The 16,520-nt window shown below is 44.7% G+C and overlaps 1 protein-coding gene across 5 annotated transcripts in view; it reads right to left on the bottom strand.

Moving 5' to 3' along the window:
- The window catches only part of CLASP1 (cytoplasmic linker associated protein 1), a 229,863-nt gene that overhangs the window by 50,945 nt on the left and 162,398 nt on the right, over positions 1 to 16,520 (bottom strand). For all 5 annotated transcript variants that reach the window (XM_090046026.1, XM_090046022.1, XM_090046023.1 and 2 more), the window contains 7 exons: positions 15,193 to 15,296; positions 12,527 to 12,550; positions 11,291 to 11,535; positions 7,373 to 7,436; positions 5,140 to 5,303; positions 3,294 to 3,372; positions 1,023 to 1,166 (listed from right to left, as the gene is read on the bottom strand). In XM_090046026.1, the coding sequence (XP_089902152.1) occupies positions 1,023 to 1,166; positions 3,294 to 3,372; positions 5,140 to 5,303; positions 7,373 to 7,436; positions 11,291 to 11,535; positions 12,527 to 12,550; positions 15,193 to 15,296 (824 nt within the window). The remainder of the gene's footprint in view (positions 1 to 1,022; positions 1,167 to 3,293; positions 3,373 to 5,139; positions 5,304 to 7,372; positions 7,437 to 11,290; positions 11,536 to 12,526; positions 12,551 to 15,192; positions 15,297 to 16,520) is intronic.

Raw genomic sequence — 16,520 nt, 5'->3', positions numbered from 1 at the left:
TTCTTTGGGGCTTCATCAGAGAATTTGCAACTTTTAAACAGAAAACACCAGCCCTGATCGTCGACACCTGTTTACAGAAAAATGATCGGTTTGCAAATGCTTTCAACCTTCTTTTAAACTCAGTTACATAATGCTGAAAAAATTATTTTAATGTGAATTCAACGCATGAAATTCTTAAACAATGAAGGACTACACAAAGTTTCATCTTCTACTGATATATTTAATAGTTTTTTGCTCATGTCTTTTGAGCCAAAAAAATCTAAGACCATAGTGCCAACACCAAAGATCCATTCCTGAGAGAGAAACACCCTAAATCTGTCTTGACTAAGTGAAGTGGAGGTGTTTAAGCTGGGTTTCGCCAAGGCAGGCTAGCCAAAGCCAACTCAACCCTGAACTTCTTCCTCGTGCAGCTGAAAACAAGCACCGTTACCTCAATTTTAGCTTGTCTGTCATTCTGCATCTACAAGTGGGAAAAGGATCAATTTAGCTCAAGTTGGCTAAGCCTGACAGGCCCACTGATTTTAACAGTAGCTGACAGGCCTCCGTGGCTTACTGATTTTCCTAAATATCATGTCAAAGATCCCGATGGATTTCATTTTGAGCGTGATGTCTGAAAAGTACAGGTCCGTAGCTAAAAAGTGCAATCCATAGTTGTCACAGAAGGCCTATTAAAATACAGACCTGTTTAACTTACTTTCATTTTGCACTGCAGTGGTGGTTAATTTGCTCACACCCCGCTCTGTGAGAGGAAAATGTGGAAAGAGGTGTTCCAGAAACACTTACATAATAGATAAGCTCAGGTAATCAAATATTCTTTTCTTATCACAATAGTTGCACCGCAGAGAACATTTGTAAAGTACTTTGAAGTTATTTGTATTAATACTAATAAATAGAAACAGAGGAGAAAAAGCTTTCATATCGTTTTCATAGCTATACATGCTTTGGTTGTCTTTCAGGTTCATTTGATTGCTTTTAGGAAGTAAAGCAGTCTCTCGTGCAAGCACTTAATCCCTATGACTTACCTTTCTCACATCCGAGCTCTTTGGTTCTGTTGTCCAAGTTATAATTCGCGATACAGCAAGTCTGGTCTCACTGGAGTTCACAAAGTCTGTTGGGTCCATCTGTCTGGCCAAGGACTCAATATACTTCAGGATTGCAACTTTTACCTAAGAAATGCAAAGAGGTACTTCAGCCATCATCGGCGAGATGGCAGAAGATGGAACCGTCCTGCGACAAATTCCACGGCATTAAACCCGAAAGCTCATCTCTACTCTACATGGATCATTATTAAAAAGAAGTATGAATTAGAGCCCACAGATCACTGAACAGGCCCAAATCAGCATTCTGCCTGTTTGTGACTAATGGAGACAAAGCAGCCCCCAGAACATCCATTAGAAAAGCACCAAGACCCATGACAGTCGTAAGGATGAAAGCTAAACGGTTCTGTAAGAAGTACTACAAAGAGCCCACAGAACTTCACAGAGGAACCTTTCCACATGTGTTTTTGAACCACTCTACAGAAATTTTGCAAACAGATACACTTTAATCCTAAAGGATGAAAGCTAAACGGTTCTGGTAAGAAGTACTACAAAGAGCCCACAGACCTATGCAAGAGAGCTCTTAAAAATCTGCATGTGCATATAAAAAACAGTATTTTGTTCACCTGTTCCAAACCACATCATACAATTTCCCCTATCTGGAATACCTGTAGCACAACCATGTCTCATACGTGGTGGCATTGCCCCACTGGAGTAAAAGCTTTGGATGTGGGTCTTAAACTAGATTTTTGAAGTCCAAACTCTTGGGTGCCCGGAAGCCTGAGATGCCTCCTTGCAGGAAGTGGTGACAACAGTGAGCTCTCATCTGAAACCCTGGCTGCTTTTTAAATTAAAATGCCATGGGATATGAAACAAGATCCCAGCAATTGTGCTTCCTACCATGCTACACATGCATGATGGGAGGCATCATTGTGGGATCAAGCAGATTCCCATTGTGTCATACTGTCAGGGAGTGGGGAGCCCAGGATCATGATCCCAGGCTCCTCTTGTACCAGCAAGTAGACAGCTTGATTCCCTGAGCTGCCTAGTAGGGTGCACTCCCCCAGCTCGGATCAGCCGACCAGACTCCCCACATCTGCAGCACAAGTGTCTCGTAGGCTTCCAGTGTGCTCCAGAGGCTGGGAGCACTGGCCACACATTCATATAAGTTTAACTCTGTGGCCTATTACTGGCTGTATGAAGCCATTAACTGAATGAACGTGTGGTCCTATATATACTGCATGCCACTGAAAAACTCTTAGGGCTTTTGACGTTCACAAGCTTGCTTAAAACAATTCTCACACACCACAGTTGGGCCAAGCATCTCTTTTGGGTGAACTCTGGTAGCAAACTAAAAGCATACACCTCAGTTTAGTATTTCTACTGCAGATGTTACGTCCCTCCCTGGTAAAGAGACCAAGTCACATTATGTGTGGAGCAAACAAGATCCACCTGTCAGGAAAGCTAGCAACAAGCACACTGTTTTGCTCAAAACACATGCTGGGATGAAGGGAGGACTACATTCCTACGCACAATCATGGAAAGTGCCTTCAGTTTACTTGGGGCCTTAGGCACTTTCCCAAGCACACTCTTAATGGGTTAAGAGCGGAAGTCCACTTTGCCCAAAGTGACTTAGGAGCCCACGTCCCACGGCCTTCCAGTGGGAGAATCGTAAGTGTATTTCAGTCTAGAAATGTAGTTTTTGCCTAGAGACAGATAGGCATAAGGCTTGATTCACAAAAGTGCCTCCCACCATTAAACTCGAGGCATTTTTGAAAATCCCAGGTCAAAGGTTTTCATCACTTACCTGACCTTAGAAATTTGGTTCCAAGTATTAACAAAAGTCACTGGGCAAAATGAAATTTAAGCTCCTGAGTTACTTGGGCTTATTGGTAAATGTTGCCTCCTATTAATGAAGGTGTTTCAAGGACAGTGAAAAATGATAACAGTCATTTCTTATACAGTAAGGCAAGGATTTCTTAGGGTGATAGCTTGCATTCAAAAGCTTGTCTATCTTTATCCTAACCACAGATCTGGTCTAATAAAAGATATCACCCTAAGAAACCTTTGTCTTTTGCATAATTACTGGATTGTTACAGCTACAACACCACTCTTACACTACAGCATGGTATCATATCTGTGCCTACTATTAGTCATTGTTCCTGTAAATATTAAATATTCAAATATGCTGAAGTGTATTAAAACAGATTCCAAGACTTGTACTTATATCTTAATGCAAAACCTGTAGTTACTGACCTTGAGGTTTGGTGTTTGGGTCTGATCTACAATAAATCGCATCAGAATGTTAAACTGCTGATCAAAAGGAAAAGAATCCCTGTTCAGAGGGGGGAAAAAGAAATAAGAGTGATTTCCATTCCTGAGGAGACTAATATAATGTCATGCACTTCAACTTACAGAAAAACATAACTGAAAATGTCCCAAAAGTACCTTTTAAATATTAAAACATTGTTTTGTGAACTTCAGGTGCATTTGACCAGCAATCAAATAAGTTAAACACCACACAAAAAGGATGTATTGAATAAGCTCTACAATTAGTACTGGAAAAAATATTTTCAAATCAGTTGTCACACAATGCCACTCAGTCTGCCCAAGGTACGTGCTTCTTGCTTTTGTTACACATCTCCTTCCTTTCCTCACTCCGTGCTGCTCGTTTGTTTTCTGACCGATACAAGATCACAGCTAATCTTTTAAGGCAGCGCCTCAAATTGATTCCCGCCCCCCCTTTTTTTTTCTTTCCTCCATCTCTCACCAAACGGCCTCTTCAATCCCATATAAAAAACTTGCAGTCACATCGCAGTGTAAAGATGCTGTGCACCGGACATCCTCAGAGGGAAAACATGATGTGCAGGGGTGTCACTCTCAGTTGGCCTCATGGGCCGAATCTGGACCTCAGGGCTTCCTGAGGGCTGGAAAGCCAGTGAGTGGCACAGCTCTGGAGCCCGAGAGTTTAATGGCATTGCTGCTCACACAATTTTTCCCCTACTGCTGACCTTAGCCAGGAAGGATGGCAAAAAATAATTAAAAACCCCAAATCTGGTGGGGGGAAGCAAACAGTTTAAACTTCTTTGTTTTCAGAGTCACTTTGATGCTGACTTGCTGTATGGACATGTTCTCAAGCACTGAGCACTCTGGGTCACACCACCACCAATTTCCTGAACACAGCAGATCATCCAAGCTAAGAAAAGGACAGTGAAAATGCATACCACACAGAGTCAGAGAGTAGCTAGCATTTCAAAATTTTATTTGTAGCCTCTAAAGCAACGCTTCCCAACCTCCTTTGGACGAAGGCAGTCTTTGAAAAGTGCCAACTCTTTTGGGGTTTTTTTGACTGCAGAAAAATACTAGATCAATTCTTCTGTTGCAAACGCAAGAAGACCACAACAGGGCTACATGGTTTTAACACTATGGATTCCTGTTTGAAATTGCTGGGTTTAATTTATGAATTGTGTTTGCATACCTCATAGTGCTAACATTACGTGGCATGCTTCTGTGCCAGACAGATCCATGGCATTAAACCCGAAAGCTCATCTCTACGCTACATGGACCATTATGAATAATTAGTATGAACTAGAGCCCACAGCTCACTGAACAGGCCCAGATCAGCATTCTGCCTGTCTGACTAATGGAGACAAAGCGGCCCCCACGACATCCATTAGAAAAGTACAAAGACTCATGAAAACTCTTAGAGGATTTACCAGTAATATGGATTAAAGCTAAATGGTTCTGTATAAAGGACTAAACAAGCCCGCAGAACTTGTGTATTCAAAGGACTGTAAAGGGCCCCAGAGTGTCACGGCACCTTGGTCAAGAATCACTGCTCTAAAGCGTTAAGAAAAGGTACTTACATCTGGGCTGGAGTTTTAAATTTGAGGGAGGAGGGGTGCAATTTGGCTCATTTACAGCAGTGTAAATCAGACAACTCCATCAATGTCAAAAGTGGTTAATGAACATAAAATGGGTGCATTCAGGGGAGAATCTGGCCCATCTCTGTAGCTGGATATTGAGGACAGAGCCAGCTCATCAAGTACAGCACAGGTCTTTCTGCAAAACCTGACTGCAGGACATCTGCTGGTTACTGTACCTCGTCACATCCAGAGCTTTCTGCACCTTTGCCTGCACAGATCCCAGCAAATCTGCCCCCATCTTCTTGAGCAGCTGCGTCAGGAGAACAAAGAGCCAGTCTTGCAAGTCATCCTTATGGATGATGATGAAGTCAACCAGGGTTTCTAGAAACATGCTGAAAACCTACAGATAAATGCAAATTGAACACAAAAAAAGAGAAAAATGATATTCTTAGCAGAAATACCAAGAGAGGAAGTCTTTAGAAATCTGTGTTTTATAAGGATTTGGTTATAGTCAGTTTATATATGGATGTTTTAGTGAATACGTTAGCAACTGGGGATCATGGGCAGCACACATCCGGGATGTGTTGTGTTGAAATGTCACGTTAAACGGAGGGAAGGAGAAGGGGAGAAGACACTTACTCTCTGTTGTGAATTCCACCGCAAAGCAGGCCATGCAACAAAACAAACCGGTCGTTAGTACACAGAGGGAACCAATGCTGACTGCTCTGGTGCAGTTTTTTCAGTGGATAAAAGAAGCATTCATAAAAGGTTGATAACATCTTTTACTAAAGTGCTCACGTTTTAAACCACAGCTATTTAATCTAGGTCCAAATCCAGTCCCCTTGCTCATGAAAGCAGTGACTTTAGCTAACAGTCATGCCCACACCAAGTAAGTAGAGCGGGATTCATTTTTCCGGATTTCATAGATTTCATAGACATTAGGGCTGGAAGGACCTCGGGAGATCATCGAGTCCAGCCCCCTGCCCAAAGGGCAGGAAGTCAGCTGGGGTCATAGGATCCCAGCAAGATAAGCATCCAATTTACTCTTGAAGGTGTTCAATGTAGGTGCTTGAACCACCTCCGCTGGATATATAATGGGCCCCCCTTTTTTGCAATTAAAGTTGTTTTATAGTTTATTCTCTTTCTCCCTCAACCCAGTTTGTTCCCGTACCCCAGCCGGTGCCACAAATCCTCCCCAATGCTCCAGTACAGGCAGGGATGGCTTTGCGAAGGGAGCCAGAAGTTAGAAACCAGGAGCCAAATTCTGATCTCAGTTGCAAAGTAAATCGAGGGTCATCCCATTGAAGCTAATTTTGTCTCAAAATGTAATGAAGTCCAATGGTTAGAAAGCCAGCGACACTTGCCTGGACTGACCCCAGTGCAACAGAGTGCAGAGTTTGATCCAGCATCAATTAGACTAGTCCCAAGCTGCAAATATTTCTTGTAAACAGATAGCCACGCTTGGCCCTTTCAATGCCACGTAAGACAAAATCTTAAAGAACCAGAACAAAGAGACCTTACATGGGGCCTGCCACAGCAGATCAGACCCTGGGTCCATCTGGTCCAGTCTCCTGTCCCTGAGAGTGGCCACAATCAGATGCTTCAGAGGTCTGCAGTAGGCAATTATGGAATAACCTGCCCACACACAACACGTCTACCTGACACACATCACTTAGAATTGGTTTGCAGAGGACCTGGATCCATGTTTTAAAAACCCTATCTAATATAATAGGGGATGTCTCATCAGTGACACAGATCACTACAAATGCCTAGCTTTCAGGCCAAGACTTCCCACAGCTAGTGGGAGCTCCATTACACTTAAAAAAGAGGATGCCCTTTGCTCCAACATCCTCTTGGCCCTGCTTGCGCTGAGAATGCGTTGCACAGTCTGGGGAAATGAGGCCAAGGTGGCACTCAAAACCTCTTGTCCATACAGAACAGGAGGGGTCTGTGGCTCTCCAAAGGATGGCCTGGGATTTTGGCTTGGAAAGATGACAGCACAAGGCTGTGTTGCATGTTTCTTTGAAGTTAAAATCACATCCAAACCTGTCCCCACCACTCCCCAAAAAGTTTTTGTATCTTTATGTAATATGTACAAGTTCTTATTAATACTGTAACAAAGCCATGGCTTTTTGGGGTTTGTGACGCTTGCGCTGTTGCGTATCACTCAGAACTTCAAACTGGGAGCGGAGATTAAAAAACCACCTACAACACAAGAGAGCTGGTTCCTGCAAGGTGATCAGTGCCTTGAGAGGCACGGGGCTGCCAACTCCCCCCCAGCAGGCGGGGTCAAATCCACCCCCAAACATACCCCTATTACTTGAATTAACAGAGCATCTATGACGCATCGTGAATCCGCTCCGGTGACACCCATTAAAGGGCAGGGGAAACTATAAACCACCATGGCAATGCAACTCTGTACGCGGTGCAACAGAACAGAATGACCCAAAAACACGGCTGGGATCTTACCTTGCTATGAGGATCCGCAAACATGCGAGTAAAGATCTCACACAGCCTTTTTAACTCGACTCGGCTAAAACACAAAAGAGGGCATTATATTAAAGACAAACCTCTTATTCACAGCAGAGTAGGTTACGGCTGTTGGCGATGGTGGGAAGCGACTGAGAGCCGGCCTTTTAAAGTAGGTCTTGCTTACATAAAAAGCTGTGCTGATCCCACTAAGGGTGTCATTTAAAAGCAATTTGGTTAAACTGGTGCAAGTGGCGCTGATGCTTTCTGGGTTGCCTGTACAGGGAAGCTAGCAGGCAGTCTGCAAGGGTGTGAATTTAAAAGCCACAAGCTACTCTGCGCTAATTCCCTATGTGGACTCTCTTTGCATGTGGGAGGTGCTGATAGCTTATCGCATTTTCAAAATAAGACGCAGGGATTTGTACCAAGTTTTTGGGAAAGGTCCTTTCCTTTTCTGCCATGTTCAGATTCCCTTATCTCTCTTTTTGGGGAAGTAACATTTTCTACATAGGAAGAGCTCGTCTGCTCTGTTTGGGTCAGGTCCTGACCAGAGTCCGTCTGTGAACCCTGAGCAATTCCACTGAAACCTGTCCAGATTTATAGTGTAACGATGGATTTGGAGGCAGGAATCTGGCTCACTCCACAGGCAGGAAAGAGGGAGGTGTGCAACGGAAGCAGTTCGCTGCAGAGACCGCGTAAGCTATAATTAATCAACGGGGATAAGACATAAATGTGAAGCTCAGATGGCAGAAGATTATTGGGTGCTTAAGAAACCGAGAGAAAAAAGCAAGTGGTGTTTTCTGCAGACAGAACCCATCATGGGTCCCTGCTTTTGATAGCTACTCGAATCCAGAGCCATCCGCAACAATGGTTTAGTGGCAAAACTCCTCTCTCAAAGGCATTAGAGACCATGGGGCCAGATCCTAAGGTCTTTACTCTCTTTTTTTTGTTCGTTGTGGCAAGACTGCCAATGAAGACCATGAGAGTTTTGGCTTATTAAGACTCAAGTGGAAACAAACTAAGGGCAGCAGGATAACAGTCCGGCATGAGCTGATTGCTAGCAGTTATTTCTGACCATAGCGCACTGCCCTCTGAAACCAGGGCACACGGGCAAATGCACCTGGACTCTTCAGAGACCGCCTGGGCAGGTCTGAATATGGACTTCTTTTCTCCACTGACTTCCATCCACAGATTAAACCAAGCCTCGCAGGACAGGCAAGGGGACATGAGTAGTCAAACACTGAGACGCATTTGCAGAGAGAACTTAATGGGGGAGAACGTCTCTTGCATAACTATTCTAAGCATGAAAGACAGAGACAGATTTTAAAAGGGTACAAGACAAAGGCAGCAGTCTCCTGAGAAGCAGATAGATGTAGAGAAAAATAAGGCTTTGCAATGCTGCCAAAGCCTGCTGTCAGCCTAATTCAGTGCGGAGACTGCGCTGGCTCCAAGTGACAGCTCGGCAACTCTCCCCTGACCTGATGCAGATCGCCGCTCCTTCTGAATAAACACCTCGTTATTTCCCTGATGGAATTTATTTCCCAACAAGGGACACATGAACGCGGCTATTGTGCGTGTTCTTGCTTTCAACGCACTCTAACCTACGACAACAACAGCGGTGCCAACCTCAGGCAGTTGAACTATATTTTCTCAAGGGACTCGCTGGCCCTAGCTATATCTAAGTGATCTTGCCAGGGCCAGTTTACAAGAAGCCTTAAAAAGCGAGACGGGGAAAGTATAATGGACCATTTAGTGCTTTGGATCCTGCAACCTTTCCAGAGCCTTGGCTGGTTAATGCAGGATCAGGCCCTCTTCAGCCCAGAGGAATCAAACCCAAGCTCAGAGGAGTAAAACCAGCCACTTCTTCATTAAACTTAAGTTATATAACAAGATGATGCTGCAGCCAATCATGCTGTATCTAATAGGAAAATTTTCTCTTCTACTACTTGTGCCTTGGACTATAAGGACCTGATGCTCTCTCTCCTAGTGATACTATGGGGACACTTGGGTTGAACTACTCCAGGAGGCACTGCAGTAAGAGCATCACGAGATCACCGTAGTAAGCTGGGAGAGTATATTACAAACCAGAAGAGGTATAAATTGCAGGAACAATATCAACAGTTTTTTTTAATGCAGTGGATGGATTTAAAATGAAGATGGTTTACCATAAACCTGGGACTGATTTATAATGCATCCAGGATCAGAGCCAAGGCAATCTGTCCAGACTGGGGGCTCGGGGCTAGGAGGGCCATCTGAGATACCAGGACTAGGAAACAAAGCCTTTCTACCACTGGGACACTATTCTGCAGCCTCCATCACGAGGTGTTCCCAAATCTCCACCCCCCAGTTGACATCACACCACCCCCCTTTCCTATCATATTCCCACACACCTACACACCATAACCCAAATTTGACACAGCTTCCTGTGCCCGCATGGGTGGTGCCAATGGACCCCTGCCAGGTCATTAGTAGAAAATCACTGGGTAACAAAAACCAGTGTGCATGCGGGAAGTTAATTTTAAATGCCTTCTGAATAGGTCACATGAAAAAAATAAATAAAAGGATTTTCATCAGACCACACAGAGACACATCTGTGACCCAGGAAGAATGTCACTGCCACATGGCAAGTTTCTAGCACCTCCCACTGAGACACTACAGCTGTTCAAACACATGGGTGGAAAAAGCTTTTATAATGGCAGGGCTATTTCTTCTCCCCTCACCGTTCCCTCAACATAGCTTTGCTCTCCAGCAGGCTTTTGCTCAGACAGCCGGTGAGAACAATCAAAAAGTTGTAACAACTGGAAAAGTCCTTTAGAATGGAAAATCGGGGCAACCTTAATTTCATAGATGTCATAGACATTAGGGCTGGAAGGGACCTCGGGAGATCATCGAGTCCAGCCCCTGCCCAAAGGGCAGGAAGTCAGCTGGGGTCATAGGATCCCAGCAAGATAAGCATCCAATTTGCTCTTGAAGGTGTTCAATAAAAGTGCTTGAACCACCTCTGATAGCAGACTGTTCCCATTAATGAGGGGACTGTTGATCCGACAACAGCCATTTCTAAACCTACTTATAGGATCAGAAGGCCTGGAAAGGAACTCATGAGTTCATCAAGTCCAGCCCCCTGCTCATTCCCAACTGAACCATCCCAGCCAAGTTTAACCTGCTCTTGAACATTTCCAGGGATGGAGAGTCTACAACCTTTCTAGCTAGCCTATCCCCGATCTCCAACCTAAATTTCATTGCCTTTTATAATGTTTGTTTGCATGATTAAAAAATTAAATATTAACATGTCCTCTGTGAGGCAACAAATCCTGCAAGAAAGCCGCACGTAAACACTTGTTTCCCAGCACTTGCACCATCAATGGAGTTTCAGAGTCTGCCCACACACTTCAGGATCTTAAAACACTTCCTTCTTCCCTGCTATAAGTTGCCTTGTCTATATGAAGCTCATGTATGACTTTTAATGCAGTGTTCACAAGGGGTCACAAAAATGATACCAAACATGGTGAATAGTGTATGTGTGTGCGCGTGCATATGCATAAGTTCAGGGCAGTCCTTGACCCCATGTTTAACAGTTTTATAGTATATAGAATAAATATGATGAGCACTGGCTTCACAGAAAAGTTGCATTATTCTGAACTGATTAAAAATTAAGTATTCACACGTCCTCTCCAAAGCAGCAAATCCTGCGAGAAAGCCACAAGTAAACACTTGTTTCCTGGCACCTGCACCATCAGTGGATCAGCTGCTTTTGAACAGAGTGTACCCAACAGTCGTCCCCAGATAAGCCCCAAAAGAAGGAGCTGCGCGACTGAATCAGAGCACACTTTGGCTGCGCTAGGTTTTTGGCAAGCACATTTTGTGAGCAACATAGCCACGTCCCACGAACGACCGCCACTGCCAAGCTACAAACATCACCTCAGCGTCCTCTGGCTCTTCAATAAGTTCTGGAGACCAATGAGACCCTCCTTTCTCTCCGACCAGTTGGAGCTAGCACAGTGGTTCAGGACCTCCGCCACATCCTCTGTTTGCCGCAGGTAGTGGGGAATGCCTCCGTTTCTGGAACCGTAGGAGCGCTCGGAGCAAGCGCTGGATGCGTCGCTGTTAGCATCGTCATCAGAATACATCCCGTATGGCTCGTATCTTCTTCTCACTGGCTTTTTCTGGAAGTGGAGGGGGAAAACCTGCACACTTAATAAAGGGAACACCATTACATCCAAGCCAAAGATGCTCTGTCTATATTGCAAGCGAAGGAGGCTGGCAGCTGTTACAGCAGCGCAATGGTGTTTCACTGAGCACTGGCCAGTTTACCTTCCTTGCCTTTGCAAGAAGAGTCCTGCTGCTTTCAGTGGGCATATTCAAACTGAGAGGAGCAAGCCAATGCTTCAACAAGGCAAATGAATTAACTCGACTGAAATGCCAGCTAAGTGGATGTCATCGCATGCTGTTTTTATTGAAAGTAATGGATGTCTCTCTGGTTACAGAGTCAATCGACAATATAGCTTTTACTTCAGGAAAATTTAATCAGACACAAAGAAGAATCTGCAAATAATCACTTCTGTGCAATAATGCAGGACAGGCGAGGGCGCACAGGGGTAACGAGTAACGAACTTCGCTATAGTCAGTGGTATTACTCCAGATTGTCAGTGATCTACAAGAGATCACAATGAGTCTCTTATTTTGGGCTGGGGATTTTTTGACAGCGCCCGGAGGGTCAAGCATCACAAAACTATGCGTTTTAATGGCTTCAGGACACCTCACTCCCTTAGGCACCTTTGAAAATCCCAACTGAAACTAATTTTCAAAGGCACCTAAGGGAATGAGGCGCCCTGAAGAACGATCAGGATAATTATAATAATGAATCAAATATAATGCCATGGCAGAAACACGTAAACAACCCTTAACAGAAAAGAATTGACAAAAAATGTAAGAGAAAAACGTCGCCTGTATTCTTAGGTGATTACTACACAATTCCTTTCTGAGAGCCCAATTCTGCAGTCCTTATACTTGTAAAGCCAACAAATGCTTGGCCTGGATTAGCACTCCACAATTGGGCAGTAATAAATTAGCAGCAATGGGGAAGGGGGAGGTGGGTTGCAACAGGAAAAAAAAAGTTTGGAAAGTAGAAATAAAAAGTCAAGAAAGCACTAGTACCTTGCTCCTGGAGTCTCCTAACAGCTGTAGGCAGGAAAATATTGAAGGGTGGGAAAAAGCATAGAGAATTATGTCAGAAGCTTATGTAGGGATTGTTCTTGCAACAAAAACATACAGCAAATGTGTCTTAGCAAATGAAAAAAACATAACAAAACAAAAAACAGTTTACGCAAAACAAAATAAAAGTGGGTATAAAAAGGCCTGGCTTTATATCTCGTCCCGTTCACCTGGCACAGACAAGGCTCCCATTCCAGTGCTTGGGACTGGAATCGCCCCTTCCTTACTGGTTTGCATTGGCGGAGCTGCCTATACCATCTCTTTGTTTTCCCTCTTCAGAAGCTGCTTTACCACAGACCTGAGTTTTGACTGCTCGTTTGTCCGCTAGAGGCAGCACCTGATTATGGAGTCATGGATGGAGCTGCTAATGCCAAGAAGCAACTCTACACAGTACTGCCTCACTTAACCAACTCCAACTAACCAAGAGCATTTATTTTTTTTGTCTTGGAAACATCTCCCCCTGCCCCGGTTCCTTAAAGCCCTGCGTCTTTGAAGCCAGCTGGCTGGCCCCTCTTACATTTAACACCCCATTTACTCAAAAGTCCCTGATGTTCCTTGAAGCGTTCAGATAAATAAGCTTGTGCTGTGTACTGATTCCAAGTCCGGGCCTTTGGACAGGCGGTGCGAGTCTCGGGGCCAATTTCTGCTCTCGCACATGAGCGCAGGAATCAGCAGGAGCTGTACGCATGTATTAGAGGTCAGAATTTGACCTGTGGCATTATTGCTCAAACATGAGTTTTGGGCCAAAGCCATCTTTAGAGAAATTCCTCTCCTTGCCTGCAAGGAGGCAAAGAATGCTCTTTCTGTATACCAGGCTGCTGGAGAAAAGCTGGCACCATACTCCTTGCCCGGTGCAAAGACTGAACTGTCTTTGTCAAGTCTGTGCCGGGAGATGGAGGCCCGCGTAGAAGAGCAGAGACGGGGCCGGCAAGGAGGGGGTCTACAGGATGGACCTGCATCTCTTGCAGATGCAACAACTCAGATATTACACTACATTTTAGAGCAATGGCTTGCAGAGCCAGAACATTACACTGAAGCTTTTTAAGCCTAAAAAGACTGAAACCGATAAGAGGGAAAGAAGATATGGAGAACTGGCCCTAAAAATTTCTAGGACTCCCTTTCAGGATGTTTCCACAATATATACGGTATTCCTTAGATCAGCGGTTCCCAAACCCTGACATTGCACACCACCATTCAAAACGATACAACCTTAAGTACCACCAACAAATGTTTGTCATAATGAGTAATTATAATAACTGTGTTAATGAGTATTGCTAACAGGTTGTCCACGTGCCATGGGTGGGACCCGTAGCACAGACTGGGAACTGCTGCCTTAGACTGTACTGCCCCATATTCTTTGTGGACAATGCTTACATTATAAAGGAATATTAGCTGGTTAACTGGCCAACATTTAAAGGGAACCCACTATCTCTGTTTCAAACTCCGAGCCGTATTCAAACAGATCTCAAACCTGAGACACTGTCATGAAATTTTTCGAACAAGTAAGTCTGCAGCACAGTCCTCGTGGACAGATTCCCATCTCAGTGATAAGAGCAACTCCATCACCAGCAGTGATGTTAGAAGGCGTTTGACCGAGACCAGAAGTTGGCCCACAAAATACCTGCTGTATCTGGTCACTCAACAGAATGATTTAGTCCAATTAAATGTAACAGCACAGGCATGTTGAATTTGTACTTCTTAAAACTGGTTTGGAACAAGGGGGATTGCTCTTCATTTAGGCGGCTCCCAACCCTCATCTGGGAGAGGTTGCTGGTAGTCTTGGAGAGATGTCACTGAAATGGAGTTATGTGCCCAAAAACAGAAGGAAAGGTGTGGACAACTGAACGGGAAAGAACGGGGTCTGCCGAGGGCATTTGGGGAAGGGTGTCCTCAATACTTTAGGTCTGCCACATGCATTTGGGAAAGGGTGTCCCCAATTAATTCTCCTGATGGGGACATAATTCATAACATGGAAAGTTTTGGGCACTTCAGTTGTTCCAAGATGCCAGTGCATTCTCCTAATGCTTGGAAAGGGAAATAACTCACGGAGGGATCAGGGAAATCATGGAGGGAAGGGTGCATAAAACACCAAACAAATTGCCTTTGTTCCTAGGGACACAGCAAGGCAGCACGTTGCAGCTTGGCTGGGAAACAGAGACACTCGTGTTTGACTAGAGATCAGCTAAGCTCAGTGGGATCTAATGTTCACACAGGACTGACTGCACCTTTTGCCCCAAACATCCAGGTTAGTACCTAAGACTTCCTCATGTCGAGCACTCTCAGTTCCCTGACAAGGTGCCCACCCCCTCCCAGAACACCCTTGCTGAAAGGAAAATTGAAAAGAAAAATGGATGATTCACCTCTCTGGCTGCTGGCAAAGCACTTGGCTTATCTGACAGTAACCACCAAGGGTGACCCGACTGCTTAAGAAAAAGGTAGCATTGGGAACACCCCGTCCAAGGCAGAAAGACAGCTCTCAGACATCCACACGGTGTCAGACGCTGGCACAATTCGAACAGCAGCAATTCAAGAAGAGGGGAACGTACGCACTGGGAACGTTAGGCCACTTTCTGGTGTCAGAAGCATTTCGCATTTTTTTCCCCTCTTACCAGTGCATCCGCCACGGCAGCCTCCAGATCCGTGCTCGTGCTCAGGACTCGCATGGCATTCACGGAGGCAGGCAGCCTGCCTGGCTGTCCAAGGCCAAACCGGTCTGCACAAAAGACAACATTGAAAGAGAGCGTTAAGCCCGTTCACGTCCGCATTGAAGTCTTACCAGGCATCTGACCATGAAGCTCCCGACCAAAGGCTCTGGGAATTCTCACACTGGTTCATTAAAGACTGACAGATACTGCCACTCTAGCAAAAAAATTAAAATTAAATGCTAATAAGTACAGTGGCTTGGAAGGTCCCCAAGACACTGTTTTTGGCCTTGATGGGCATGTTTTACTGTTGAAAGGCATGGGAAGAGGAATCTATTTTTCCTTTCTATGCCTTTCCCTTTTCTATTCTCGTTAAATCTCTTATTAATCCTATCCTGGGTGTTGTTTTGTGTTCATGGGGCAAACATGGAGGGAAAGCAAAAGAATCAAAAAATCCCTTTCACTGACTTTAATGAGGCCCACCCATTACTCGTTAAACACAATCCAGCACTGATCCTGCAACTTCTTCCTATGTAAGTAGCCCTTATTCATGCACGACATTGGCTTGGGCCCTTGTATATTAAGTTTCAAAGGCTCGTTAACTAGTAGAACGGTCTCTCTCTCTGATACGGGAAGACCCAGAAAGGGGAACAATGGTATCATCTGATCATCTGTGGAGCGACTTCAGTCCTGTCCGTGTTGTTTAATGGCTTTTCAGGACTGGTTTAAATTTACTCTGGGATGATACCTGACCTAAAAGCTGTCTCTGAATTCAAGATGCAATTTCTTTTGTAGCAGCAGCATGTTGATATTTCCTATAGCAGCGAGAACGTGGAGTGAATAAAGCGCACTCCAATACTATTCCTACTCCAGATGCAAGGAGATGCTATTCTGCTGGCCCTCCAATGACATAAGCTATATGGAGTGGTAGAGGGTGATATCTTTTACTGGACCAATTGCCTGGTTGGAATAAAGCCAGACCAGCTTTTGAATGCAAAACATTCTCTATCAGGTCTCCCATAAGCTATATGGGACATATATGGGGTGGAGCTGGACTTGTCTCAGTGTGGGCAGATGACAGAACAAGGAGCAATGGCTTTAAGTTGCAGCAGGGGAAATTTAGGTTGGATATGAGGAAAAACTCTCTCATGAGGAAGGTAGTAAAGCACTGGAACAGGTTACCCAGAGAGGCTGTGGACTCTCCATCCTTGGAGGTTTTGAAAACCCAGCTGGGCAAAGCCTTGGCTGGGATGATCCAGTTGGCCATGGTCATGTTTGGAGCAGGGGGTTGGACT

The sequence above is a fragment of the Crocodylus siamensis genome, chromosome 4, assembly GCF_052110815.1.
Source record: "Crocodylus siamensis isolate JL-2025a chromosome 4, ASM5211081v1, whole genome shotgun sequence".
Lineage (NCBI taxonomy): Eukaryota > Metazoa > Chordata > Crocodylia > Crocodylidae > Crocodylus > Crocodylus siamensis.
The sequence above is the reverse complement of the archived record's forward strand: the minus strand, read 5'-3'. Positions and strand labels throughout refer to the sequence as shown.